This window comes from Aquila chrysaetos, chromosome 9, assembly GCF_900496995.4.
Source record: "Aquila chrysaetos chrysaetos chromosome 9, bAquChr1.4, whole genome shotgun sequence".
Lineage (NCBI taxonomy): Eukaryota > Metazoa > Chordata > Aves > Accipitriformes > Accipitridae > Aquila > Aquila chrysaetos.
The window spans coordinates 22,617,298-22,644,025 of NC_044012.1; the positions used below are offsets into that span (position 1 = coordinate 22,617,298).

General features: G+C 45.8%; 1 protein-coding gene across 7 annotated transcripts; it reads right to left on the minus strand.

Moving 5' to 3' along the window:
* Positions 1-1,833: 1,833 nt before the first annotated feature.
* On the minus strand, positions 1,834-25,170 carry ZDHHC1 (zinc finger DHHC-type containing 1). Of its 7 annotated transcripts, XR_003924927.2 has the most exons (13): positions 25,041-25,170; positions 22,293-22,511; positions 20,142-20,196; positions 19,676-19,802; positions 18,941-19,042; positions 17,968-18,092; positions 17,471-17,629; positions 13,878-13,990; positions 8,131-8,216; positions 7,429-7,522; positions 6,328-6,436; positions 2,384-5,975; positions 1,834-1,935 (listed from the first exon to the last, which is right to left on the minus strand). XR_003924927.2 is itself a non-coding variant. In XM_030025015.2 (12 exons), exons 2-12 carry the CDS (start codon positions 22,509-22,511, stop codon positions 5,440-5,442), a joined length of 1,467 nt encoding a protein of 488 aa, XP_029880875.1. In that variant the 5' UTR covers positions 25,041-25,170; the 3' UTR covers positions 1,834-5,439. The 7 variants fall into 7 exon arrangements, 6 of the variants coding, with proteins under 6 accessions (XP_029880875.1, XP_029880870.1, XP_029880876.1 ...); XM_030025015.2 differs by having other exon boundaries at positions 1,834-5,717; XM_030025010.2 differs by having other exon boundaries at positions 1,834-5,975.
* Positions 25,171-26,728: the final 1,558 nt, after the last annotated feature.

The following is a 26,728-nucleotide window of genomic DNA, read 5'->3' on the forward strand; positions in this document are numbered from 1 at the left end:
GACACGGGTTCTGATGCTGGGCTTGTCCCTGCTAGGACCATGTCTATCTCCCCATCTTCACGCAGAGTCCTGGAGTGCTGCGATAGCTCCAGGGTGCAGCTCAGAGCTTGCACGAGAGCACAAGCACAACCTTGGAGCACGCTCTCTGCTCACCCTCCGTCCTCTTTGCCTCTTGCCTCCCTGGAGGCTGGGCACCGCAGGCTCCCCCGAGTCATCTTGTTTCAGGAATGAGTCGCTGGCTCGGCCGCATCTGGGGTGGGATGAGGTTATGCAGGAACACTGCTTCTCTAGCACAAGTTGCTACAAAACAGAGGGAAGTGTTTCCGAGGTTGTGCAATATGTATATGGTAACCCCGGCAACAGCGTGTCCACAAGGCATTAACGGAGGCTTAGCTGTGGCTGATGGGCAGCGCAATCGTGGGGTGCGTGTGTGTGTGCCGGGTGTGCCAGCAGCACACAGAGCCGAGGGGGGATCTGCCGCTCGAGCTGGGGTCCCGGCTGCTATGCACAGCACCAGGCAGAGAGGAGGGGGGAAAAAAGCTCCGTCCTCTGGCGGGAGCTTCCTTTCCCCCCACCATGCTCTCAGGACGTGTCAAAAGCAGCGCCCAGGAACAGACTCACCAAAAGTCATTTCCCCAAGGAAGGTCCCCTTGACTTCAAAGAGAAAACTAAGAAATTTGAGTCAGGCCCAAAGATGAAAGCAAGCAGGGCGTACATCCCATGCCAAGGCGGAGAGGCTTACAGTAGGCACTGCAAGGCCTGGCACAGCTGCTGGTGAGTGGCCAGGGACTGTGATTTACGATTTTAGAGGACTCTGGAAAGCTGTCACCATCCTGCAAATGCTTTGCTTGTTCCCAGTAAAAAGCCACAGCGTCTCGTGGTGGAAACAGCCAGCCCAGGGCACTGCCTCCTGCTGATGGGACAGTTCGTGCCCTGGCAAAAACCTTTTATGTAGTGCTGGAGAAGGTGCCCGGGGATGCCAGACCTCAATGTTTCTGCAGCGATGGGGAGCTGAAGGCATCAGGACTTCTGCTGTCGCCTTAACCGAGCTCCCTGATGGTCTTCGGCTGTAGCAAGGGCTTAGCTCATGGTCATTGCAGTCCTCTGGTATCACGGCCAGGACTGCTCTGCCCACACGCTGGCCTCTGCAGCAGTACCCTAATGGGACTCCTTCCTTCCGCTTGCTGCCACAGGTCTGCTATGGACCTTCCTCATCCAGGGCAGCAGCCTCGCCAGGGCAGCAGAAATGCCCTCAGCACCTGAACCCACAGGGTATCAGCATTAGGGTCCCAAAAGGACAGAAATGAGGTGGGGAAGGAGAGAGCCCAGGCTGTGCCTGCCCCTGCTGTGACCATCCTGGAAGGTACCAGCTGCCTGCTGTGGAAAACTTCCACGACTTTGTGGGATACCACACACAGCATCCAAAGCCAGGGTCCCAAGGGCATGTGCATATTGCAAAGCGGCATCTGCAAAAGGCCCTCCCGGCGTGAAGCAGCTCAGCTAAGATGCTGGACTGCACTTGCAAAGGTTCATTCTTGCTGGGAACTGATCTGAGGCAGAGAGCAGTTCTCCCAGGGGTTAAAACCATCTCAGGCTCACCATTTTCATTACTGGGTGCCCAATATGCATCTTCAACAGTCCTCCTTTAATGTGGTTGTGGTCAAAATACAAAACCCAGCCAAAATCAAACACTACACAGCACACACAATCCTACCTGCCACCTGTGAGGTTCAGGAGACCAGAGCCCAACGCTGGCAGTGCTGGAAGCCCATCCTGCTGGGGCCTGCCTCTTCGCTCAGCGCCCAGCTGCCCCAACACACAGACAAGGCATTGTGCATTTTGCAGCCTTGATTTATTCTGCCTCTTCCAGCACTTGATGTAGTAGTGGAGACAATGGTCCATGGCTCAGCTGAAGGCAGCAGAAGGATATCTTCCCTACCCAGAGAAATTCCCAAATCAGGGTCCCCAGGGCATCCTGTTGGCCTCCAACAAGAAGTGTGGTCTCCCGCTCCTTGTGGAAAAGCCTGCAGGGCAGGACAGAACCAGTACAGCCCAGCAGCTTATGGGGCTCTGCACTGGTTGTCCGGGACTCTGGGGGCAAAGACCTTTCTCAGGTGGGTGTCTGTGTGCGTGGCAGGGGAATTTGAGGCTTACGGGCCATTCTCAGCAGGACAACTGGCTGGTAAGCACAGCCTGGGATGGGGAGGACAACTAAATGCTGGACCTGAGGGTGAGACCTGTGCTCCTGGAGAGCGTCATGTCCCAGCAAACTGTAGGACATCCCCTTCCTTCCCAGCTTGTGCTCAGAACCTGCCACCTCAGGACATGCTGGACCTTTCTTTCCCTGGACATCTGATAGACCAGGAAACCTGGCTCCACTCACCCCAAAGGGGACAGCAGTCTTCCTGTAGCATGGTGCACAGCCGGACTGGCCTCCTCCCTGTGGTGCTCACCCTGCTGCAGCACAGAAACCAGGCTGGAGTTATGTATCTCCTGGAGAAGGTGGTCTACCCGCTATGCCTCAGGGAAGGCAGTCCCACCTAACATCCATAGGGTCCTATGGAGAGGGTACCACTGTCACCCCCACACAGGTTAAGGTGCTAAGCCCAGCTGGGACATCAGAGGTGCAGGGAAAAGTGGGGGGACCATCAACTGGGCAGATAAATTAATAACTGCAAAAAAGGAGGAAACTATTTAGCAAAGGGCATAGAAATTCATTATGGACAGAGCTACTAAAGAGCTCCATACAATGACTTTGGGACTGGTTCTGCATGGATGAAGGGTAAGAAAACACATGAGGTCTGCTCAGGGGCACCTGCTGGAAAGAAATTACCAATGCCTTCTGGGTGGAGGGACAGCTGGCCTTTGAAAATCCTGAGCCCAGCATTACCGCAGGGTGTAGTTTCCTTGGATGACAGCAGACATGAGGAGAAACAACTGGAAGGACTTTGTCTAACCAGGATCCATCAGTGAGCAGATGCCCTGGTCTCTGCAGACAAGCAGTGACATGTCTGCTCATCCACAAGGTTTGGTCCCGCACATGCCTGCTTTTCCAAGGGGTCACACTGCCAGCGGGTACCACTGGCCACAGCAGCAAGGGAAGCTGCAAGGAGTGTGACTACAGGCCAACCCTTCCTGCAAATTGAGACAATGACTTCAACAGCTACATGAGACTTCACTTTTGCTGATCAATGGTCCACGTAATTCGATGAAGAGTCAAGACTCCTCATTCCAGCTCTTTCAGGAGTCAAAAATCAGACAACAGAGAAGGATGGTAAGACAGGCTTTTAAAGAAGCCCAGGGTCAGTGATCGTAGCTACACTGCCTTGCCAGAATTTGCCAAGGACTGTCCCAGGGAGTGCTTGGCCTGGATGGTCCTGTCTATGAGCCACACTTACCCCATACACCCTTCCACAAAGGGAAGACTCCCCTACTCCAGCTTCAGCTCTGCAAGGATCATGGGTTTCCAGGAGCAGCCACAGCACTTTGCCTTCTCCTTGAAGGCAAGCACTATTTGAAATGTCCACTGCATGAGCACCACACAGCATGGTGTTGGCCAGGTGACAGTGCTGGGGTGCTTCCCAAGGGAGCTGGGCCAGCTGCCAGCATTCACAGGTGCCCCTGGAATGAGCTGAGGCTTTCAACATACAGTAGCCACCTTCCCGCCTCTCTCTGCTGAAGTGAGCTCCCCAGAAGGAAATCTGTCTGGACCTAAAGCTCCAGGGGAAGCAGACTTTGTGTGGACCTCAGAGCAGCACAGAAGCCAGCGTGAGCACTGGGATGACAGGCAACAGCCGGGCTGGGAAGTGTGTAAATCAAACCTGGGAGTCCAGCCTGCCTGTCCCGTGTTGGCTTTGCCCAGAGGGCATTTGTCCCCAGATATCCTGTCCTGCTCTCAACCATTTCTGATGAATGCTCACAGACTGAGCTACATGAGGGGAGGAACAGCTTAGTTCGACCTGCATGGCACCCCACTTTGTCTTGTCTTCCCTAACCTGCACCCACCATAGGCTGGAGAAAGGGTTGGTTGTGGTTTCCATGCATCAAAACATTTGGTAGAGTAATAAAGACTTCCCGGGCTTCCTCTTCTCTGCTGGTGCACCTATTTGTTCACACACACCAGCAGTGTGCAGCATCAAGGGCTTGTCCAGAAACAGTGCAACCGGCCAAGCCAGCCGCTGCCGCTCAGGGCACTGGCCATGCTGGGTAGGCAGGAGCTGTGCAGGTGCCATGGCTGTCAAGTGACAAATCGTGTCAGGCACACCCATGCCAGTAGCAAGGCCCATTGGATGTGTGCGTAGCTGCTATCCTGGGCTCTGAGGTTAGCTGGCTGCTAGGCAGATCTGGGCTTGCTGGCAGCCCTGACCTCAGTGCTCAGCCAGGAATTTGGAATGGGGTACGCTGCCCGGGGAAGCCAAGGGTGCAGGGAAAGCCGAGGTGCTGTAGCTCGGCAGCCCAGGCAGCTCTCTGCTTCTCACCACCAGAACAGGGTGCTGTGACTTGAGGCACTGGCTATGTGCCCCAGTGTCTGCTGCAGGATTTTTCTGCAGTACAGAGACTCCAGGCTTGGCTGTGGACTAATGGGGATCTGGCAGCCCAGGAAATGGAAAGGTGAGAAAGCTCTCTGATGAGAAAGCTGCACTGTGCAGCACCTCAGGCTGCTGGGAAGGTGGAGCAGGTCAAACTATGCTGCCTTACAAAGTACATGCTGGTGGTGGTCTTGGCTAGAGGGTACACAGTGGAAAGCAGTATAGGGACAGGACAATCCTGAGGTTACTCCCTGACCACCTGCTGAAGCCCCTGGGCATGATCCAAAGACTGACACGATGTAGGCAGATGGGAAATTTAGTTTCCAGGGTGCCAAGGAACAGCAGAAATGCAGCCTTGTTCTTCCCCATGCACTCTCCCAGAAAGTTACTGCCGTACTAGTGTGCGGAGGGCCAGGAGGGTGAAGCCCTTTCCTACGGAAAGCACTCGAATTCTCTCTAGCAACATGCCTACCTCAGGTTTGCCACCTTATTGCTTCTTGCTTTTGGTCGAGCATGAGAAATGTCTCACTGCAGTCTGATGGCTAGCACACAGTGCAGGGATGAGTCCCTTAGCCCTCTACTGAATACTAATGCTGCAGTCCTTAACCAGTGGCAGCCCTGGGCACATCCCTACCAGGGGAGACTGTTTCCCCTTGACAAGGAGAGTGGAACTGGGCTCGGGGGCACTCCTGGCTTAGGAAGAGGCAGCAGCCAGAAACAATGATGCAGCGGGTTTTTTACTGCCTCTCAGCTAGTTTGCTGGAAGATGGGCAGCATCAGGTAAAGGGACGCTGCTACCTCCAGGGAAAAAGACAAGTCACTGGAGTCAAGATCTTTGAACAGCAACATACAAATAGAAAGAGAACCTCTTGCCTTGTCCCCAGAAGCTATGGCTTTGGAAAGCTGATCACTAGGCCGCTGTGGTGTTTGTCCTTATGTCCTTAAAGCATGAATCACGTCTGCCCATGTGCTGCTTGCTGGTGCATTTTCTGTGGTGTGGCTCGGATGTGCTCTCACTGGGCTGGGGCTGAGAGACATGAGGTTCTCCACTGCTCTTACTTACAAACACAGCAGGAATCTTAGAAAAAAGTTCCAGGTCTCGTTCCACACGTCTGTCTTGCTGGCAGCTTTTCCTTTTTACCTTGTGTCCAGAATACAGATTCTTCTTCCTGTCACCTCTGGGACTGTCTGTGGACAAAGGATAGTGTTGAGAGTTGCTTGAGTTATTCTTAGGAGGCCTATGAAGGGCTGTGCTCCCAAGGCGAGTCTGAGCCACAGGAATCTCATCCATGGACTCGGCGGACTCTGAGTGATAGTCAGCTGGGGGTCCCGCCCCCTGGATGAGGCCGATGCTGCTGGGGGGCACAGCAGCTCTCAGAGGAAAAGCTGGCACTAGGAGGTGAAGGCTGTGGGAAGTTGAGGTGGCAGCAGCCATGGCTGGGAACTCTACAGATGGAAAGAAAGGGAGAAGAAAGCTTGAGGAGAGAGAGAGAGAGAGAGAGATATCCCTCAGCCCCATAAAGACAACAAGCCCAGAAACTCTGATATGGCTGATCTACTAGTGTTAAAGAAAATCATACATATATTTATGCAATATTAGACATGAAAATGTACGGAATTCTACACTCAGCAGTGTACACAAGTCTGATCATTTTAGAGTATCTCGAAGCACTTACTATCCCTTCTTAGGCAAGGTAACTTTCTGCCAGTGCTGGGTTTTCATGACACAGTTTATTTCTGTGTGCCAGCAACCAGAAATCCAGTCCAGAAGCAGAGAAGCTGACTGGTGCACTCTCACCTGACTGGGGATCTTGTAAAGAGGACCAAGGACTAGCATGTGGTTTAGATCTGCTGTCCATTGCTGAGGAAGAAGCTTTATGTGTCTTCTTTCTTCTTTTTTTCTGTTGCTGTGAAAGCAAATTGCCCAAGAGAAGGGAAGTCACTTCATCAGTCTGAAGTAATGAGACAGGCAGGTTTTTTAACTGCGACCTCTTTTTAATTCCTCCTATTTTTAATAATGAACATTAGGTATGACCAAAGAGCAAGAATATTGTATAGCTTAAGACTGAGTTACTATAAAGCAATGACAGAAAATGGGTATTTAATGAATGCATACATTATCTGCATACAGTGATTCTCTGTGTGTAGGTACCTTTAAGCTGTTGTCTCATACAGCTGGAGGATGTATGAGACACTGGTGGATAAATGCATTTGTAGAGCCAAACTAGAAGAGGGGACCAAAAGTCACATAGCACAGGACATCCCAAGAGAGAGATCACTCTTGTCCAAAATACAAGTGTAGTTGAAAAGGATTTTTTCTTATCATCTAGATGACAAGACTTTGATTAATAAGCTTGGAGGAAAGGGGGAGAGCACCACCACCTGCCATCTGAGCAAGGAGGGAGAGCATCTGGACGTAGATACATGAATATCAAGAGGGCAGAAAACTTGACTTTGGACAGCTGTTTCATACACTCAAGCTTCATATCCACACACACCATCTTTCCCTGGGGCAGATGCTTTAAACATCCATATATGAACATATAAACTGTTGGATTTTGCTCTACAGAAACACGCACAGCTTGTTACATCAACAAAGTAGCATAGATACAGTCACCGAACTGCATTGGAGCAGCAAGACATCGTATTACAGCTGAGCTGCAAGCTTATGAGGGAACTGTGGAATACATCTGATCACATGTGGGAGATGAGACAGGAGAGTATCACTTAGATGCGGTGACTGCAGGGCACAGCCATACCTGCAGAGACACGCTGAGGACAGGAACAGCATGTGTACGAAGGAGGCAACCACAGTCTGCACTAGAGTGAGTGTGCACCCATGCACCATGGTGAATTGTCAGCAGCAGAGGTTATGGTATGCAGCAAGTCTCCTGCTTACCTGAGAGGGGACCGCAAAGTGAAGAGCTGGGAGGTCAGGGGAGGAGCTCTGCTCATGGTCAGCTTCATCACTGCGGACATAGAGCTCTGAAAAGCTAAAACACACGGCAGATATACAAGATACTTCCCTTAGACATGACTTAACTCTGATGCCTACTTTGCTTGCACATACGCATCAGCCTGACTGAAGCATCCCCTGCTTTGCACAGCATTGCCAGCAAAACTGCAGGGTAACTTTTCCTGTGCAACTGTGCAAAATATGAAGGGTTTCCTCTCCCTTCCTGAGGGACATGAGTTAATAGGCAACGATTAATTAAGAGACAAGGATGGTGTTTTCCCATGAGTGCTTGCCTGTGTTATACACTTTGCTGTTGTGATTCATCTCTTGACAACCTGAATCATGTAACTATAATGAGCTCAGTATAGGAATTACAGGACAAATCAGGCAGCTTTGAAGTAATTTTAATACAAACCAGCCTAAATAGAGTATTCTAGGAAGATATTTTCCCAGGGGAGGGGAGGCAAGTAGTCCTGCAGGTATTTGCCCTCCTGAAACTCAAAGATTTCACCATGCCTTGGTCAAAACATGGGTGCTCCCTATCTGCCTAAGTACTTTTGTCTTAGGGTCCATCAGTGATTTTGGTGACAATTTCCCATTCACCATACATGCTGCTGGCAGACTCCTATATATGACTTTACTCACCCTTTTCCTGAAGTTACTGTTGAGAATTCCTCTACTTGAATACCAGGATCTGTATAGCCAGGGTTACCTGAAAAAAAGTCTGCTTCCTGAAGAAAAGAAAAAAAAAGAATTCACATTTTCAGACCAATATGGACACAGAGAGGAGAAGAGGGATTTTCACTAGAGAGATGTCTTCTTCCTCCTTCCTCAGCCACATGCCAGACATTTTCTGTCCTTACAGCTAGCACAGCTGAAACTCAGCAGGAGTCTGCTGCTTAAGAAGACGGAAAACCAAGATTGAGACAATTAGAAGTCCCTGATTCATTCATTTAGTCCAGCCACCATTTCATGTGACTCCAAATCAAATCAGAGCACACTTGCGGAGACCAGCTTAATCATTTCTTGGGACCACATTCAAAATATCACTTAAAGCCCTCAATACAGTTTAATCATAGGAGTTAAGCAGTGAATGCAAAAAACTTCTTTTAAATTCAAAATGGAGGTGAGGAAAGTGAAAGCATGCAACATACAGGAAAAACATAAAGTATTTTCTGTTTCTTGTATGAATCCTGTATGGCTAATAACTGCTGTTTTTAGATGTGATATATTGCTCATTTGCCTCAGGTGTAGATGAATTCAAAGTAATGCCATCCTGAATTTTAAAATTGCATACTTTCATACACATATAAGAAGACCCAAAGAATAAGCCGCCTAAATCCAAGTGTCTGCATTACAGAAAAGGGCTCCCAGTTCTCCCTCAAAAGGACACAGTTAAGATAGTCAGAGTACCAAGTGATGCAGGGTATGTAGCTCCGTTGTCAAAAAGGATAAATTGTGCTCAGGAGAACCTTGACACTACTTTCCAGTTGCTCTTAAACTTGAATAATTAGCAAGACAACTTCCTCTTAAACATTTCAGTGCGCAGTGGCCACAAAGACACATATACATTTTAAGGCAACTTTCAGGTGGTAAAGACAGAGGGATTTTAAATATGATAGGCATTAGCTTCCGAAATATCTTAAACAAGCTCATGAAGACCTATTTGTCTGAACAGCCTGATCAGCAAACTTGAGAAAATGAATTCAAAGGTGGACATCCCACAGATGGGTTCCTGAGAGACCCAGGGCCTCTGCACTTCAACAAATTCATAAACAATCAACAAAAAAGCAGAGCAGTGAGATGAAGTCTGGTGATGATACTTCCTTATGTAAGGCAATAAAAATGAAAAGCAACTGCAAGGAGTTGCAGAAGATTCTTGCAATATTGAATTATGGGGTGATAAAATGGCACACAAAAATCAATATTGCTAGATGTAAAGATGTAATGTGATGTACGTGGGAAAAGTAGTGTAACCTTTACATACAAAGCAATGGTCTCTGAACTAGAAAAAAATTCATGGAGCTGCACATTCAGTGGTAGCCAAGAAATCATTTCAGATTACAAGAATGAAAAGGAAAGGAAAAAAAAAGAAAAATGGAAAATAGTTTCATGTTACTTCCCCCCAAGAAGACCTGGAAGAAGGTACAGAGAAGAGTGACAGGACCAATGAAAGGTATGGAGCAGTTTCTGTACAAGAAACAGCTAATGGGCCAGGGCTATTCAGTCAGGAGAGGAAATACTCAGGGCAGATATGAGTGGAGAAAGCAAATGGGGAATAATTCTTTACCATCTCTCTAACAGAATATTTAGGGAGCATCAAATGAAAAAAATCAGGTAGTAGTTTCAAAAGAAACAGAAGGCAGGCTGCATTTTTGACACAGCATAGAAATAAGCTGTAGCACTCACTGCCATAGGATGCTGCAGGTGTTAAATGTTACATGGATTCAAGAAGAAATGAGAAAAGTTTGTGTGAGAAACCAGCAAATACAAAGCCACTCGAAGTTCTGTGCTCCAAAAGCCCCTAACACATATTGCCAAGTGCTGGGAGAGGGTACTGGGAACTACAACTCCTGCACTCTTTCTCAACATCCACAACTGGCCAGTGTCAGAGCCAGCACACTGGTCTGATCAACTCTGGCCAGCCTTCTTTACATGCCAGAAGAGATACTTCCAAAATTACTAGTTGCTTTTGAACATCTTGGCATCAATGTCTGGAGCCTCAGTACTCGTGTGATTGTTAGATAAGAGAGTTGCCAAACTGGAAAGACTTGAGGCCTGTTGCCTTTTGTAAAATGCTCTGAGTTTAATGGGTCTTGTAAAGAAAAAAGAGGTGGAAAGGAATTTCCAGCTGTTTTATAGGTGGTAACATCGAATTTGAAGGGAATTGGTTTAGCAATCCCAAACATTAGAACTTTCTGATTTGAGAATTACGCTATTTAGTTCTATTATAGGCAGAGTTTATCCAAGTGCAGGATTGATAATCTGCAGAAATTTACATGTATTTCAAATAGAACTGGTAACTCAATTCAGACTGTTGCTCATCATCGACTGAACAACAAATGTACATAAATGCCTCCTCAAATCTCCTTGGGGACCAAATTCTTAACATTTACATTCAAGCCTCATGCACCTGAGTTGCAAATGAAGGAGACCAGGCACAATCTCATGTCACTGTAAGCATATGGGCGGTAAGTCTTTTCACAGGAAAGCACACTGTGGCTGAAATGAGCTGAAGCAGGAGACATCCTTGTAGGACTGTGCAGAGTAACTGAAAACAATCAAGATTCAATGTCCACAGCATACAAACAGGACTGGTATTTCAAAGGAGATTAATAAATGATATATCTTGAGAATATCACGAACAACTTCTTTCCAAGCAGGGAATGAAAGAGCTTTTTAAATCCATTTTGTCCATTTCAGCCTTCTATAAATTATGTATAACCAAAGCAGTCACATAAAAGAAAGCAAACCATTAGAGCTGACTAGCAGAAGCAAATGGAAGAAGACTCGATCAGTAGAAAATACAGTGTACTCTCAGTGTGACAAAAACTGCAACCGCAGCAGAGTCCCAGCCTCTCTCCACTCCCACAGTCCTTAGCAGGACAGCCAGCATCCTTCAACTGTGACAGCAAGACAAATCTACCCTTTCCAATCGGGTTGTTAGGATTCAGGTTCTTCTCTTGCTGAAAACAGACTGCTAAATCGACAGACCGCCCAAGTTCATTGCAAAGCCTGGTCATGCTGACCCCTCCTCTAGAGGCTGAATACCAGCTGTGTCCACCCCAAGTTTCATGGTTACAACTTCAGGATGAATTCAGCTCCTTTGCCCGCTAGAGCTGCTCTTATCAACCACTTCAGTGGCAGCCAGTGCCCTGAAATGTTGTCCGGCTGGAGGGGAGGCAGAATTGAACAGGAAAAAATGGTTCTTGTCCCAGGGAAAGCGAGTCTGTTGCAAGTGTTGAGGCTGAGAGTGAAGACAAGGTTCATCTTAACCAGACGTTGGAAAACAGAAGCAATATTGAAAACGTGAGGGAAGCTGAGTAAAATCCATGTTTATTATTTAAAATCAAACCTCACCAACCTGAATCAGTGTCCAAAGCAAGTTCAAAGCTTTAGGAACGTGAAAAAAATCACATCCCAGCTGGCCTCACTATGAAAGCCAGCTCCCTGGTATGAATGCAATTATGCATTAAAGTATCATTTTTGGTTTAGTTTATATTTCTTTGGACTGCTATGCAACCACCTACAGAAAAAACTGTTACTTGCACATGCTGCTTTGGGTATAGTAATACAGGCAAAGGCTGTGTATGTCCAACTGTTTTGCATTTTTTGTGACATCTGAACCACTCCAGTGTGCAAAATTAGGGCTTTCACTTTGTGCGTGTTCTGAGAAGGATTCTACAAGCACATAAGAATTCTTTAACCTAAAGAAGAATCTTTAACCTGAACATAGCAAAAGACTTAACCACAGACAAACATGGAAAACTGAAGCCAAAACCAACACCCAAGCTTAAATAAGGCTCAAAACCAAGGATTAAAGGAGAAATGCATGTTTCTTCTTACTCCCTAAAATGAATGAACAGTTAGGACAAAAGTGGGAAGAGGATGATTTCCATTTTATGCTTGCAACATCTTGGATCAATTACAAAGGATTTTTGTGTTCAAGCTAAAGAAGGCTGTAGTCAACACAGCTTACAAAACGCAAGTCACTTGGTGTACTCCTACTCCAATCTATTTGTTTGTATTTATCTCTGGTTGCTATGTAAGAAACAAGGAAAATCTGGAGGGTTAACATTTTTCTTAACAATGTTACTGGACATCATCCAGTCTTTCTTGTTCCCCAAGGTATTAACTGCAGTCCTGAAACACAGAACTACTTTTTACCCTGCTTCTTCCAGGCTTGCTGCTTCAAATTAACCATATTCACACACATCTAGATAAGCACCAGTGCAGACAGAAGAACATCATTGAATGGCTACATCCCAAATATGCACACACAGAGAGTGTACCCCTGTTCAGACAGATTTTCAGTATCAATCAAAATTTAGTAACTAGGAAATGATTAGAGCTAACGCTTTACTATTGTTTTAATTTTCACGGCAAGCAAAGCTCTATGAGACAAGGTGCCAAATATTTTTATTGTTATGGAAACCTCTGTTTAAACTGAAAGTTCAACTTTTCCAAGGCAGTAAAAAAATGTATATGAAAAGCTAGGGTCTCCATATTATACAGAAGGAGAATTAGCTCACTCACCCCTTTGCTTTGATAGGAAAAAACTATGAATGAGTCCAGGGAGATCCCAGTATCTCTACATAGAATACCTGGATGAAGCTTGGATTTAATTAATTTCTTATGAAGTACAAAACTGGTTGTATAGAAGGTAACTTATTGCATAAAACTAGATAGAGTTACACAGGATCACAGAATCGCTGAATAATTTAAACTAGGAAGAATTTCTGGAAGTTTTTAGTCCAGCCCCCAGTTAAAGCCAGTACAGAATTTGTCCTGTCAAACTTTGAGTGACTCCAGGGATAGAGCTGCCTTGCAGCAAAATAAATTACACTGAACCTCTCAATTCATAGCAGAATATATATGCCAGTGCAGAGTGTAACAGCATTGTAGAACCCTTTTTACAGTGATATAGCTCAACATCACAGTAATCACAAGGACCCTTATCACTGTGTAGACTCAATTCGAAGAAAACCAGATATCTGGGTCATTTCTGAACACAGTTGGTATCCTTTTCCTTTTCAAGATGGTTAAACTACTTCGTATTATTAGCTGCTTAATGATTAGCCCTAGTTTCTCCAGCCTTAGAGCCTGTCTCGCTTTCAGTCATGACCTGCGACACTGCTCACATAAGCCAGCCAGACATGCACTGCCACCGAAACAGATGGTCCTGTCCTTTCCAGGGACAGGACCCTTCCCACTCTTCAATCATCCTTGTTCGTGCTGACACAGGCATTTATGTGACTGCTTGGTGAACCAAATGGGAGGGAACTGGGCCAGCTAAACACGAGCTCGACTATTTTTTTTAATAAAGTTTATTCTTACCCAGATGAGTTCCCCCACCCTGTTCACTGCGTGACTGTAACAAACAGCTGCGCTGGCAGAAGAGAATAGATAGCGCAGGGCCCAAAACAACTGGTGGAGGAAGAGAGTGGGTGGGATTGGTTGCTTTGAAAGCAGTACTTGCTTATGCCTAAAGTGTTCATTCAAATTACAGGCCTTACACTCTCTCGCATCCCACTCAACTCCACCAAAGTACCTCTAAAGTCTTATCTGTAGCAACTGCCTCTAAAATTTGGAGCTCGCAAAAGTGAAGCAAACTTTACACTGCAGGCAAGGGAGGCTGTTTTTGAGAAATGTACTGAAAGCTCAACGAGTACCTGACTGGGTCTCACTTGGGAGGGACAAGACTCCAGTTGCTTGTCTACCCCTTTTGCCTCTTGCTGGGGACGCTGCTGCAGGATGTACTCGTATGTAGTCAATTTGTTCCACACTGGGAGGAAAGAAAGAGAGCTGTCAGCACAGGAAAGGCCACTCCCGGATTACACGTATACAAACAGTCTGAATAACTATACAATCAAATAGTAACTATAAACATGAAAAGACTCATACTCTAAGCCAAAAGTACCTTTGCACTGTACATCTTACTATATCCTTTATTGTCATGATCACAATACTTTCTCATAGTCCCACTATTCTTCTAAAGTCTCATATACATGGTACAGCCTTCTATACTGTAGTAATTTGTCAGCTCATTTCAGAGCAAATCCATTATTCATACCCAATAAGGGTAAGATCTGTATTGTGCAGAAAGCTCAGTGAGTAGTCAGAAGGTATGTGATGCTAAATGGAGAAAAAAGATTCAGCAGGTTAGTGTGTCCTGTAGAGGAGATTGAGACACTTCATGTCCAAAACAGTGAGCATCAAATGCACGGCTTGCCTTGTGACATAGAAGTGCCCAGAGTTTACATGTGCCTGAGTTTATGTGCTCTTAAGGTCCCACACACAAACACACCTGCTTCCATGAATGATCAAAAGCATGTGACATTTCTGACCAGCTTGGTTTCTTCATGAGACCCAAAATGTTACAAGGATCCAAAACTCAGACATTCCTCCCATAATGATCCTGTTATGGTAAGTATTTTTAGAGCACAAAACCCAGAAATGGATGCTGAAGATTTTTAGTGCACAGCCTGGTAGTCATTCTTCCTTTTTACAGAAGCATAGTAGTTAAAGCAGATGCCTAGGATGTGGGACATCCAGACTAAAATCCTTCCTCTGCCTGAAGATGTTTGTATCAGTAATATCTTACCTCTCAAAACCATACCCTAAACACAGGACTACTTCACAGGGAAGTGGGGGAGAGCAGAGGAGAAGGTGCCCTTCCTGTTAAAGCAATGACCTGTTGAAGAAATAAGCATTCAAGATCCATTTGGCCAGGAAGACAAGAGCATAAAAATGAATGCGAGTCTGCAGCCAAGTGATCAGTGAATGCACTTAACGGGGACAATGCTGGGCACTGGCAAATGCTCCTAGAATGGTACTGTATGCTTTATTTGAGAAACAGAATATTCCTTCATAAGCAAAGGGCTATAAACCATTTTTAATTTAGAGTTTGTTGGTTTCTGAATACTTAACAGAGTAACTTTAAAAATATTTTAATAGAGCTATTTAGTTAAAAATTACTGCATTTGTCTGGCCAGATAACACTGCAGCACATACTGTGCAATATATAATCATAGCCTGTGAAGAGCCCTATATGCTCTCCTATATTCCCTTCCTATATTCCCTACTATTATTTTCTTTTTTATTCTGCTTACTATTGGCTTCTCAGTATTGAAGAAAAAAAAATACCCTCCCTCCAAACTTCTGAAGTGCCATGCTTCACTGAATGCCTCTAGCACTGAGTCTCAATCATTCTGAGAACGATTATTTTGAGAATAACCTACTTCTTTCCTTTTGAGTGATACCAGCAAGTAATTAAAATCAGGACAGTAATTCTGAAAATTTCACTATGCTTGCAACAAAACCAGTTTCTAAAATTTTCATAGTCATACCTGACTTAAGCCAGGTTTTTTTTATGTGCAGCTTAAAGGCAATACCACTCACAGGAGTGCTCTTTTCTTTCTGTAATTTAATTATATATAAAAAAAAAGGTTTATGAAGAAATACTTACGAACAGTAACTACGTTTTAATTGGTAAACTGTATTTCTAGTCCCAAAAGAGGTTAGACAGTTCATTCCAACACTGTCTACCTTAAAGCATTCAGATGAGGCTACTGACAGTTACAGGTATGAAATAAGAGGAATTTAAACCAGACATACGTTGTCTATCTCCCTGAATCCTAGTTGTAAGTGCAATGCATACTCCTATGTAACACACAATATAGGCTTCAATATGGTGACATCACTCCTTTTCAGCAAGGACTTACACACCACACTTCTGCACAGCTGGAACCAGTTTCAATAGGGTAGCAGATTTTAATATAATAAAATGTTAAAAAAAATTTACAATAATTAAATTGTTTCCATGTAAGTCATAAAGATTTAAAATTGGGGCAGAAATAAAAGTTAATTTGGCTGAAAATTTACTCTGAAAGAGGAAAATAAAATCACCCCAAGACAACAGTAACAAAAAATGCCCCAAACCCAGAGTAGAACTAGTTAACACACACACTTTCCTGTTTGACAAGAGAAAGCATGTCTTTATCGCAAGGAGGGAGCACCCTCTTGTGGAAGTTGTACACAAAAACGGGATAAATACCACTCAGTACTAAACCGAATAATCCTTTCTTTTTCATCCAAAAGAAATCTTCCTGGAGCGGCCCCAGCTTTGTTATGCTTTTAGTCTTTCTACAGTGCTAGATCGGCCTTTGAAATCTCCAGGCATCACCATTAACCCAGCAAAGTCAACTTTCAATTCCACCAAGAAAGCAAAATTGCAGCGTGACCAAATTTAAGTTAAGCTCAAAGAGGCTGTAGAAGGAAAAAGATGGTCAATGACCTCACTGACTGTAACATTAATGCCAGCTCAGGAACACTACATCAAATGCTACATTTCAGCAGTGCAACCATTTTGCTTCTGGAGCTGCACTGGTTTGTGCTGACCTAGTTTGTGGTGGCAACTGCATCGCTGTTAACTGACAACCTAAAAATCCATCCGGGGATCCTCTGTAACCGCCACCCTCGTTTCTCTTCCACCACATCCCTTCTTCCCTAGTTTTGGCACCACCGACTACTGCAAGTGTAAGATCTTTTCTCATCATGACTTACATCACGCAGCCAAATAGCTTTGGCTTCATTTTAGATGATGGCTGAAAAAAGGTTTTTCATGCCTATCTGTACATAAACAAACATAAATATCTCTTCTTGACAGAGCAACAAGTAAGAGATCTAACGAGGACTCTTTCTGAAAACCTCTTCCTCTGAATTCCACAAGTCTTTTTGTGTTGCTACAGTATAACTTCCATAAAGGGACCTTGACCTGAACATCAGGCCTCCTATTAGAAATTTAGATCAATACCATCCACATTTCTCCGGGGTAACAGAGAAACAGGTGCTCTCACACAACAGAAGTACTGGGGAGCACAGTGAAGAGACTCAAAAAAGCCTGTATGCAGAGCCAATCTGAATCTGGCATCACTGATACTGAGCTGGAATTAACCAATTCATCCCACCTAGTCTTCTCAACTACTCTCGCACGTGCTTTCCGTTCCAGGATAACATAGCTTAGACACAGGAATGCACAGGCCCAACGCAAGCCCTATATTGCACATGCACTGATAAGGCTACCTGGTCCTGGGGGAAAATCAGAAGTATAATGTTAAACCTAAATTTTCTACCTTTTCAATGGTAATCTTGCACAAGGTGTGTCTATTTGTAACACGGGTGAACACACAGTGAATGCAGAATGAGTAGAAGCAGTTAAGTGAAAATGAAATGGAGATGCAGGTGACGGGAACATAATACCTACTGAGATAGATGTGAAAGGTCAATAGGTGGCCCAGCAGGATCACGGTCATTAGGCTCAGAAGAATAAAAATCCCAGCCGTCACCAAAATGGCAGATGCCTGAGTCTCAACAGGAGCTGCAGGAAGAAACACAAACCAGCGGTCCGTGTGGTTCTTTAGAGCTGTAAAACAAAAAGAGTTGGAGGTAAGTAGATTGTCCAGGTATTAAATATCTCTAACTAAACTTTGCAGCTGGAAATATTGTTAACTTAAAAGTAGCTGCAGACCCATTATGCACTGGAGGCCTAAGAAATCTTGTGTCTGCAAGGTCCATAGGAAGAGCAGTTAGCTCTGTAAGGAAAGACATTCCATCCAGCTGAGCAGAGATATTCTTGCAGAAATATAAATTGAAGGAGTAAGGAATGGAGTTCCTTGTCAGTGAGAGAGCCCACAGAATCCAATCCCATACTGGGATACACTGGCTGATTCACAGGATGCTCAACTGAAGCACTGCTCATACCATCAAAGTGCCGGTCGGAGCGAAGCATCGTGGGGTCAATGAAGAACTCTACAAAGACGTAGCAAGCAACGAGCAGCAGAAGCCCAAGGCCCAGAATGGCAGACAGCACGCTATTCAAAAAGAGCCTGCCAAGAAAGTGAGAAGTGTGAGTGGCTTCAATAACATTACACACACAATTCAAAATCCCAGCCTCTAATAAAGACGGAGATATAGACAGCTATCCCAAATTACTGTGATGCTTTCTTACACTTGCGATCGATACTGGTGAACAGTCTTACTTCTGATTTGTTACCCTCAGGGACTAAACTGTGACTCTTTAGAGCAACCATGGTTACAAAACAGTCAAGTATATCTAGGACAGACAAAGAGGTCCCTGCACAAAATCTGAAGGCAGTGTAACGTGGCACCCAGCAGTAACAACGCTTTGCTTTCCACATGGTTTTAGTGCAGGAAAGTAAACTGAGAAGCAATAATCAGTGATAGCCTCCTTGTTCTTTATCTTAAACCTGGCACAGATTAGAGGTGCCTATACGCTGCTGTAACTCCTGCCAATCGGCAAGTCTCGTAGGGAAAGCATGCAATCTGAATGCAGGGTGTTTCAGAGACGGGAACAGCACAATCACGGTTCTATTCCCACTCCAGCTCTCAGAAGCATTAAGGACACCCAATTAACATCCCGTAAGCTTTTCCTAATACCAAATAATAAGATTATGTTTTCTGTTTTCACTCGTAGACGTTCAGCTACAAAATCCTAAGTGTAGGAGTTTTATCCCTGGTTATTTGAATCTCATAATCATGCTTGCATTTTCCATCTAGTTTTCTCATGACTGATTTTATTCAGCCGGGGTCTGAAAAAAAAGTGGTTCTGTGTGGCTGAGTACAGACTGGGCTGAGATGCAGGAGAATCTTGGGAAGAGAAGGGCCGACATTATTGATGCAGTGTTGCACTCCTGTCACAATGCCAGGCTCTTACCAGTAATTCCTCTCTCCCACACAGTTGTTGAGCCATTTGCAGTGGTGATCAAAGCCACACACACACTTGTTGCAAGTTCCACAGTGCTTTGACTTGGCACTCCTGCCAAAGAAAGGGTGGCGTTAGCATGGCAGCACCAGCTTATTACCGTAACTTTCCAGTGACACAAATACAGGGGGTTACAGCAGTAGAAATCCTGGTAATAGTGAGAAAACCTTCTACATCAGGAATACTTCAACACCCAAACGTATCGGCCATATCGGCCATTGTTGGACCACAGTCCCAAATACTGCAAAATTTGCCTTTCAATGCACTGCGTGATTTCTAATTTGGAGATCATTCATTTCTTATTTGAAACTCTTCAGCAGTTCTCCAAAGCTTGATCTCAATGTCTGCCCTCCAAGCATTTCCTGCTACCATATTAGCATCTAGCCAAATACAAGCACACATGCCCAAGTTACATGTTGTTAGGTCAAACACCAACACCCAGATCATGTGGAACAGAACAGTCCTCTCCACACAACAGGTGAGCAATCAAATAAAGTACGGAACCATGCGCACATTTGACAGCAGGCACCTACTCAGCTAACTGAATCTTGCCACAGGGTGAAGTTTAACTCACGCTATAGAGCTTCAGGGGCTCAATTTCAATCTTATAGTCTAACATTTAAGACTAATGGTGAAATGTAATGATGAAGAAGACAGTGTAGTAGAAGGAAAAAAGAAGATACTTACACATCGACATCACAGACATGGCAATGATGGTTTTCAATGACATGTGCATGTTGATTACGATTGAAGGTAGCCAGAGGCCCTAGATAGTTTTTTTCTCGCACATTTGCATCCGCAGGATCAATGGAGACTGCAGTAAGATGAACAACTAAATGGTAGATAAAACACACTCCTGGACACTGAAGTACACAGTTAAGGATTTTATGAGTGATTTAATGCATATATTTTTATCCTTAATACACAAAGCCCACACAGATGAGAAATACATGGCTTAGAATTAGAAATCACTATATAACTGATTGCAGCACATTCATCTGAGCTTTATTAACAGAGACATTTGCACTGTAATAAATATCCTCTGGAAAATGGTAACTAAATCTACAGGAACAACCCTCCTTATTATGTACTACTCTGTCTCACAGAAATGTCCTTGCTAGCACAGGAGTTTTTAAAAATTACCTTTACTTACCAGAATCTGACCCCACTCTTGACATAGGTCCACGTTTCTTAGTCCATACAGACTCCTTGGGAAGGAACAATCAGTTAAGGCCGTGCACATGCCCCTTCACAAGACCAGACTTCCAAGAAAGAAAAAAAAAGTCACATCAAGGAACTAGTACTGATCACCTTGCTTTCCTTTTCCTTAGTCAGAATCCCAAGGAAGAGGATCACCCCTTTAAAGTAGACTCCTACACAATTTACAGACAGACAGTATCCAGGATTTGTCATTGGTTCTTGAAAGATTACCGGTTTGGATTCTTACTTTCAAATGCAGTAGCAAGTCAGAGCAAATACGCTTTAGCAGTACTTTTGATCAGACACCTGAACTAACTGCCAATATTTGGAAAGAATATACAAATATGTAAGAACATACAAATAAAAGCAGCAACCCTGCATGCCTGGAGTACCACTGTGCTCAAGAGTTTGCTTCTCAATATACTGCAACTAAATGAGTATGTGTGCAAAAATTAACCTTCCAGTCTATTTGTTACACAGCCAGATGTGCACATCATTGATGATACTAAGGCATATGGAAAATAGAGCAGTGTAGTAAGGAAAAAAAGGAGGTCTGTGAGAGGTCTAGCTGACTAGAGCTCTGATGACTGGTGTAGCAGAATGGGAGGGGATTTGCCTTTGACGCAAAAGAGATGTTAGTGCTTTATTAACTGGTAGTAAAACTTTAGGATACATAAATCTGTTGAATTAGAGTGACTTTAGATTGAGTTATGAAGATATTTGGTAGACAAATTCATGAGGTTTGAACCGTGATAATACCAAGGATTTGGATAAGATAAGTAGACGTAAGACCACTGTGAGCTAATGATATTAATGCCTAAATCACACAGGTGTAACTAAAACAACGATAAGCAAAAGCATCCCAAACATATCAAAGACTCCATGGACATACATCAATCAGATGTATAAATGATGTAAGTGCATATCGGATCTCTTCTGAACTTTTCCCAAGATTGTCTCTATCATATTTCTTGGTTAGCTCGTTCTGCTAAGAAAGCACTAAGTGGCACCGAGCCACTTAGTCAATTTTATTTGCACCCCAAAGATGTTACCAGAGAGATGACAAAAGCAAACACTTGCTCACAAATTATAAACCCTCACCAGCTTGTTAAGCACTAAATTCAAATCTCAGGATACCCTCTTCCCATCCGCCACTCCTCAGACAATCTAGTCCACCAGAAGCCAGGGCCTGACTTTGAGGAAGTTCCTTCCCTGGCTTTGAGGAAGTTCCTTCCCTGGGCAGAGATGACAGTACAAGGTGGCACTGGGAGCACTGGGATTGCTCACCAGTGCACCCCATCTCTAGTCCCTCTCCTCCCCAGCTGCAGGAGCAGCAAGTGCACACAGCTTTAGGGAGGGGGCTTGAGGACAGGAGGTGGAAAACGCATTGGGCTGGGCTGAGTTAGGCTTTACTGGGCAGCACATAAGACAAGATGCCTTCACAGTGTAAGCACCTCATCTTCTGATACTGCCCACATTTAGAGGACAGTTAGATGTGTATTAAAGAGCTGCTCAAGACTGTCCCACGACAGACCTCTCCTCTGAGGTTCACACTACACCACCTTGTCTTTCACTCACAGACTTTCTACAGAGGACAGGGGAGGGCCCTGGGAGAAGATCAACTGCCAGCTATCACAAGCAACCACACCGTAAAATTGTAAATGTATAAAGCTGCCTTTCAAGACTCAGTCAGCACAGGGAGGTGTGGCTGCCCACCGCGGCAAGGATGTTTCAGGAGGGTCTTTTTTAGTACGAATTCCTTCAAACTCTGCAGCACCCTTGTAGAAGAATAATATAAAGCAAAGGAGACACATAGGCAGAAGTAGACAGCAGAAGAGCCTTGGAGGCAAAGACAGTGACCTTAACAGAGTGATGAAGGAGACAAGCAGAACGTTAGTGACCTACCTAAAGCTGAAGGGCAGAGAGGATCTCAAAATAACTGTTTTTTATAGACAGGAGAAGATCAAGATTATGGTTATCGTTCAGAAAAAGATTCCGACTCAGCTGCTTTCTCCTAGGCTTTCTATGCTACCCAACAACTATTTTAAAAAAATCCCACTGAGAGTTTATTACAGTCCATGTTCTCCTCTTGACCAAAGGATACAATATAGCCAGCAGGCAGCCAGTGGCGTGGCAGGAGAGGAACCAGGATTCCAAAGCCAACCAGCGCAAAGAAGAGGTACAGCAACCAGGCAATAATCTGGAAAAGGTGCAGAGGCCAGCTCCAGCCATTTCTTCGAGCGCGTTGGACCTGCACCTCAGGAACAGCTTCGCCCAAATTCTCTGGAGTTGTCTTATTAGGAGGTTTATTGCAGATATTCATCTACAGAAATCAGAAATCAAAAATGGAAAACAAAAAATATGTAATACAAAAATATTGCGACTGAGCCCCGGTCCTGGAGTTATGCTCCAGGCTGGACAGAAACTTGGAGAGACTAAGATGACAACACATCTGAGGAGAGACTTCTCTCTGCACAGGGGATTTGTGATCGATAGTACCAAAGGGAAAAAACAATTACACACTCTAAAAGCAAGTGCTAATGTCTGTGTGAAACAACAATACCCCAAACTTTGAGCTAAGGGAAACTTGCAGGTTTTGCCAGTCTTCGGATGGATCTAGACCTAAATTGAGTAAAAAGAGCAAAGAGGGTACTTCAGTGGCAGTCCGGAGATGGAGTATGATGTGCTGTGGTCTGGGGATGTGTTCATGTCAGAACGCTGTTATGGATGATGGCAGAACAAATGCTTTCACCTGTCTCAGATATGCCATGTTTTCCTTCTAGCTAGTGCAGAGAAGTGTAGTGAGAGTGGGTGGCCCCACTGGAGCACATGGTCTGGAACCACAATTTAGCACTACACAGCATCCAAAAAAACAGAGACTCTTTTGTCAGCAACAAAGGAAGTGGACAGACTAGAAACCAAAAAAGTGAACTTTAATGACAAAAAGGGGGAAAGAAGCAGGAGTTACTCCACAACACAAGTATAAAGCAGACTGTTGCTAGAACAGAACAGAAGGTTATGTATGCAGGACATCCATGCAGGAAGCAGCTTGATTATTCAGCTGTCCTACAATGTCTGGACTCCTGGCAGGAGAAAGCCAGATTTAACTCCAAAGGCGAGTAACGAACCATAACCTGGGAAGTTCCTGACATTTATGATTCCTGTTTGCACAACAGCTACGAGCTCAGAAGTGATTTCTCTTTCTTTCAACTTGTGTTGGATTATTAGTTGTTGCTTTTCGCTTGCCACAGAGCCAGGATGAGCTTTTGACAACAGAGAGTGGGGCTGCTCTGCTTCACAGAAAACTCAGGTGCAACAGATACTAAGGAGTACAATACAGGCAGCAGGTCAGGGGTCGCATTGCAAAACAGGCATGAAGCAGCTCTGCTGGACCTCAGCTGACTCGAGGTACCTCTGCACCATGCTCACTGTTCCTTAGTAACTAAGAGGATGTTAAATTAACATCTAACAGGGATAAGCAACTTCAATTAGTCTGATTAACTTGCACATGAGCATGCTGAAAGAAAAGGAGGAGGTCTCTAGCTCACTTGCGGTATTTTTGATAATGGTTCCAGTACCAGAAAAATGCTGAAGGGCTGGAAGACAGCAAGCATGCCAACGTGCTGAAAGAGTGAGCAGAACGATTCAGATCTTGGTACACCAACGGTCCTGCATCAGTCCCAGGAAAAGGGCTGGAAATGTCCTTTGGGGTCAACTGGTAGAGAATTAGTGGGTAAGAATACAAAAGAATGTAATTTAAGCTTATCAGCACAGTCCTATCAACAAACAGGCTGGAAAAAAAAAATTCCTAACTTCGGTCTTTGAAGAAATTAGCAGTATGTGCCTGCATTCATAGTTTGCTACATGGCAAATGCCTCATCAATGATGAGAAAGAGTTACTAATCATGCGATACTTTTCTCATTAGGTTGTTGAAAACTTGCCTGCACATCACTTTGAGCTACCTGTTACAAAACCCACTCAGATTATTTGAAGAAATTCCCCGATTTCTCCTCTCTCCTAATCAGACCCTAGCCGGGGGAGCCAGGTCCACCCAGACCATGGAAGCCCTGTTTTGCTGCCAGATTTTGCTGTTTTATTACACCAGATGGTTTTCACATTATGTTATTTAATGTCAAAAACTTTGGTAACAATTCGACAGAATGTTTTATGTAGTGAACTGCTACTAAAGCTAGCGTAAGCTACCTCCTGGCTGAACTATCCCTCAGGCTGCAGTCATCCCACAGCAGCGTCTGTCTGGTGACAGACTCTCACGAAGGAAGCAAGCCGCTTTGTCCATCCCGTTTCAGAAGCGAAGTTCCTCTTGCCTTTCCCTTACAACTGGATGGCTTCTCTTGTAGCTGATGCGCTGAATTATCCACCAATATCGATGAAAAACAAAGCTGTATGTGAAGAGACTCAAGGATACTGCATCTCCCCTTCCCGGTGGGGTGCCCAACTCTGTGGGTATGCCCGGCACTCCTTTCAACCCAGCTACAGAAAACACTGAATATAAAAAACAGGGCACGAAGTCATCATCAGGGCTTACTCAGTCACCGAAGACAGAGGAGAGGTAACTGAGTTGACGCTGCTTGTTAACTAATACTAGTTAACTAGTTAACTATAAGTCAGCCGGGAGTTAACAGGTTCACCCCTTCGGTTGTTCAGCCACCCGACAGCCAAGCGCTGGGCAGCGGGAAGGAACACGCAACCAGCCGCCCTGAGGCACCGGCACCTCCCGGGGATATCGGGGCAGGCACCGGGGGCCGGGTCGGGCGAACGGTATCCCGGTCAGCCATTACGGGGAGGGTCGGATAGACCCCTCCCGCGGCTTCGCCACCTCTCTATCCTCACCTTCTTCCCTCAGAGGGGGTTGAGAACGGCCCCGTCCCCGCTTCATGCCCAGAGCGGGTAACGGGGCCTGCGGTTAAAACCGGCGCGGCAGCTCCCGGCGCCTTCAGCGGGTTCAGGCCGCTGGGCCCGTCGTCATGGCAACGGACTGGGCTACGGAGGGGCGCATGCGACAAAAAACGCCGGGCGCGATCCGTTCGGCGGAGATGGCGGGGGTGACGGGTGGGAAGAGCGAGGCTTCGCTCCATAGGACCCCGGGTGTGGAGGTCCCCGTTGGGGCCTGCGGGCCCAGCGAGGACCCCCACACCCGGGGAAAGCCTGGCTACTGGCATGCTTCCCCCCAACCCTTCAGCACCCATCCTTGAGGTGTAGACAGGGGTTTTATGCCTGGTGGCACAGAGTAATTTGTATTGGAAAGACCTACACCATCCCTCCATCCCGGCCTTTCATCGCTAAAGGAGGTGGCGAATCCTTCCCCCGAGGCCGGAAAAGTCACGACCCTTCAAAAGGCCTCCTTTGGGAGGGTGCTTGTTTTTCCCTTCGTCACCCCCAAAGCCAGCTGTGAAGCGCTGCTGGGAATGCTGGCTGTGTTTTTAGGAAAACACCCAAGATTTTGTAGGTTGGCTGGGGTCAGGGAGGCTCTGGGAGCCAGTGGTGGAAGGACGGGAGGCTGGTTGTGAGCTGGAGCCAGCCATCCCGCTCCCTGGAAGCTGTTAGGAAAATTCCCTTCCCTAACTATTGTATCAACCAGTCTTTATAGTACGAAAACACCCCTCTGACAGGGCTTTGAAACCCTCCCAGCATCGTCTGGCATCATAGATCAGTAACTCCAGCAAGACTCCAGGGACGTCTGGATCTATGGACGAGCAGCAAGAATGCTGGAAAAATATTGTTGCCTTGCAAAGTTTTACGATGATTCGTAATCAGTAATGGGGGTGTCAGTGATTAGTCAAGTCATGTTGTACCTGAAGGTTTGAAGGGTATAAGAAACCTGTGCAAAACCACATTTGGGGTGCCCAGTTTGGCTGGGACACCACATGTGCAGGAATAAATATTTACCCTTCTAATTCTCTACTTTGCATCCCAGCCTCTCTCCTCGGTCAGCACGGGCCAGCTGCGGATTTTTGTGACACAGAACGGCCAGCCCCGCCAGCCCAGCCCGAAGCTCTGCTGCCCTCAGGGAAGGCTTTTCCCCCTCCTCCAGCAAAGCAGCCATGCCGATCCCCAGGAGCTGGCGAGCAGAACTGGTGGCAGTGCCGGCTGCGGGTGCATAAGGAGGTCTTTATGAGCCGCCTGCGGTCTGTGCACAGCGGCTGCTTTGTGCGAGGGGTGCTGGCACCCGCCAGCCGGCCACTCACCTAAGAAAGCTTCTGTGTGCAGAGAGAAGGGTGTCCCGGGAGCAGCGTGTCCTTCGCTTGCTGTCCCCAAAGGCCCTCATCACCTTTCAACCACCAGCCTCCCTGCACAGGGATCTGGCCATGTTGGTGGTGGCAGGGGGTGCCCAAAGAGCGTGGGGGGGGGGGTCTGCACCTCTTTTGTCCTCCTTGCCCTCCCCTTCGAACAGGGGAACAGCTTGAGTGCTCAGTGAGCTACGGAGCTGCCGCTTTGACCACCTGTGCGGTCAGCTCCTGTCAGAGCTGTTGCAGAGGGAAGTCTCCCAGCCGCAAGGAAGCATGGCCCCCGGTCGCCGT

What these genes read in the sequence shown, in the direction of transcription:
- ZDHHC1 (XM_030025010.2), bottom strand. Translation starts at nt 22,511, where the DNA reads ATGAATATCTGCAATAAACCTCCTAATAAGACAACTCCAGAGAATTTG. An exon ending in GACCTTTCACATCTATCTCA is followed by an intron (nt 13,991 to 17,470) that starts GTAGGTATTATG and finishes CTTTCCTCCCAG; the next exon opens with TGTGGAACAAATTGACTACA. An exon ending in ACTTTGCGGTCCCCTCTCAG is followed by an intron (nt 6,437 to 7,428) that starts GTAAGCAGGAGA and finishes TTGCTTTCACAG; the next exon opens with CAACAGAAAAAAAGAAGAAA.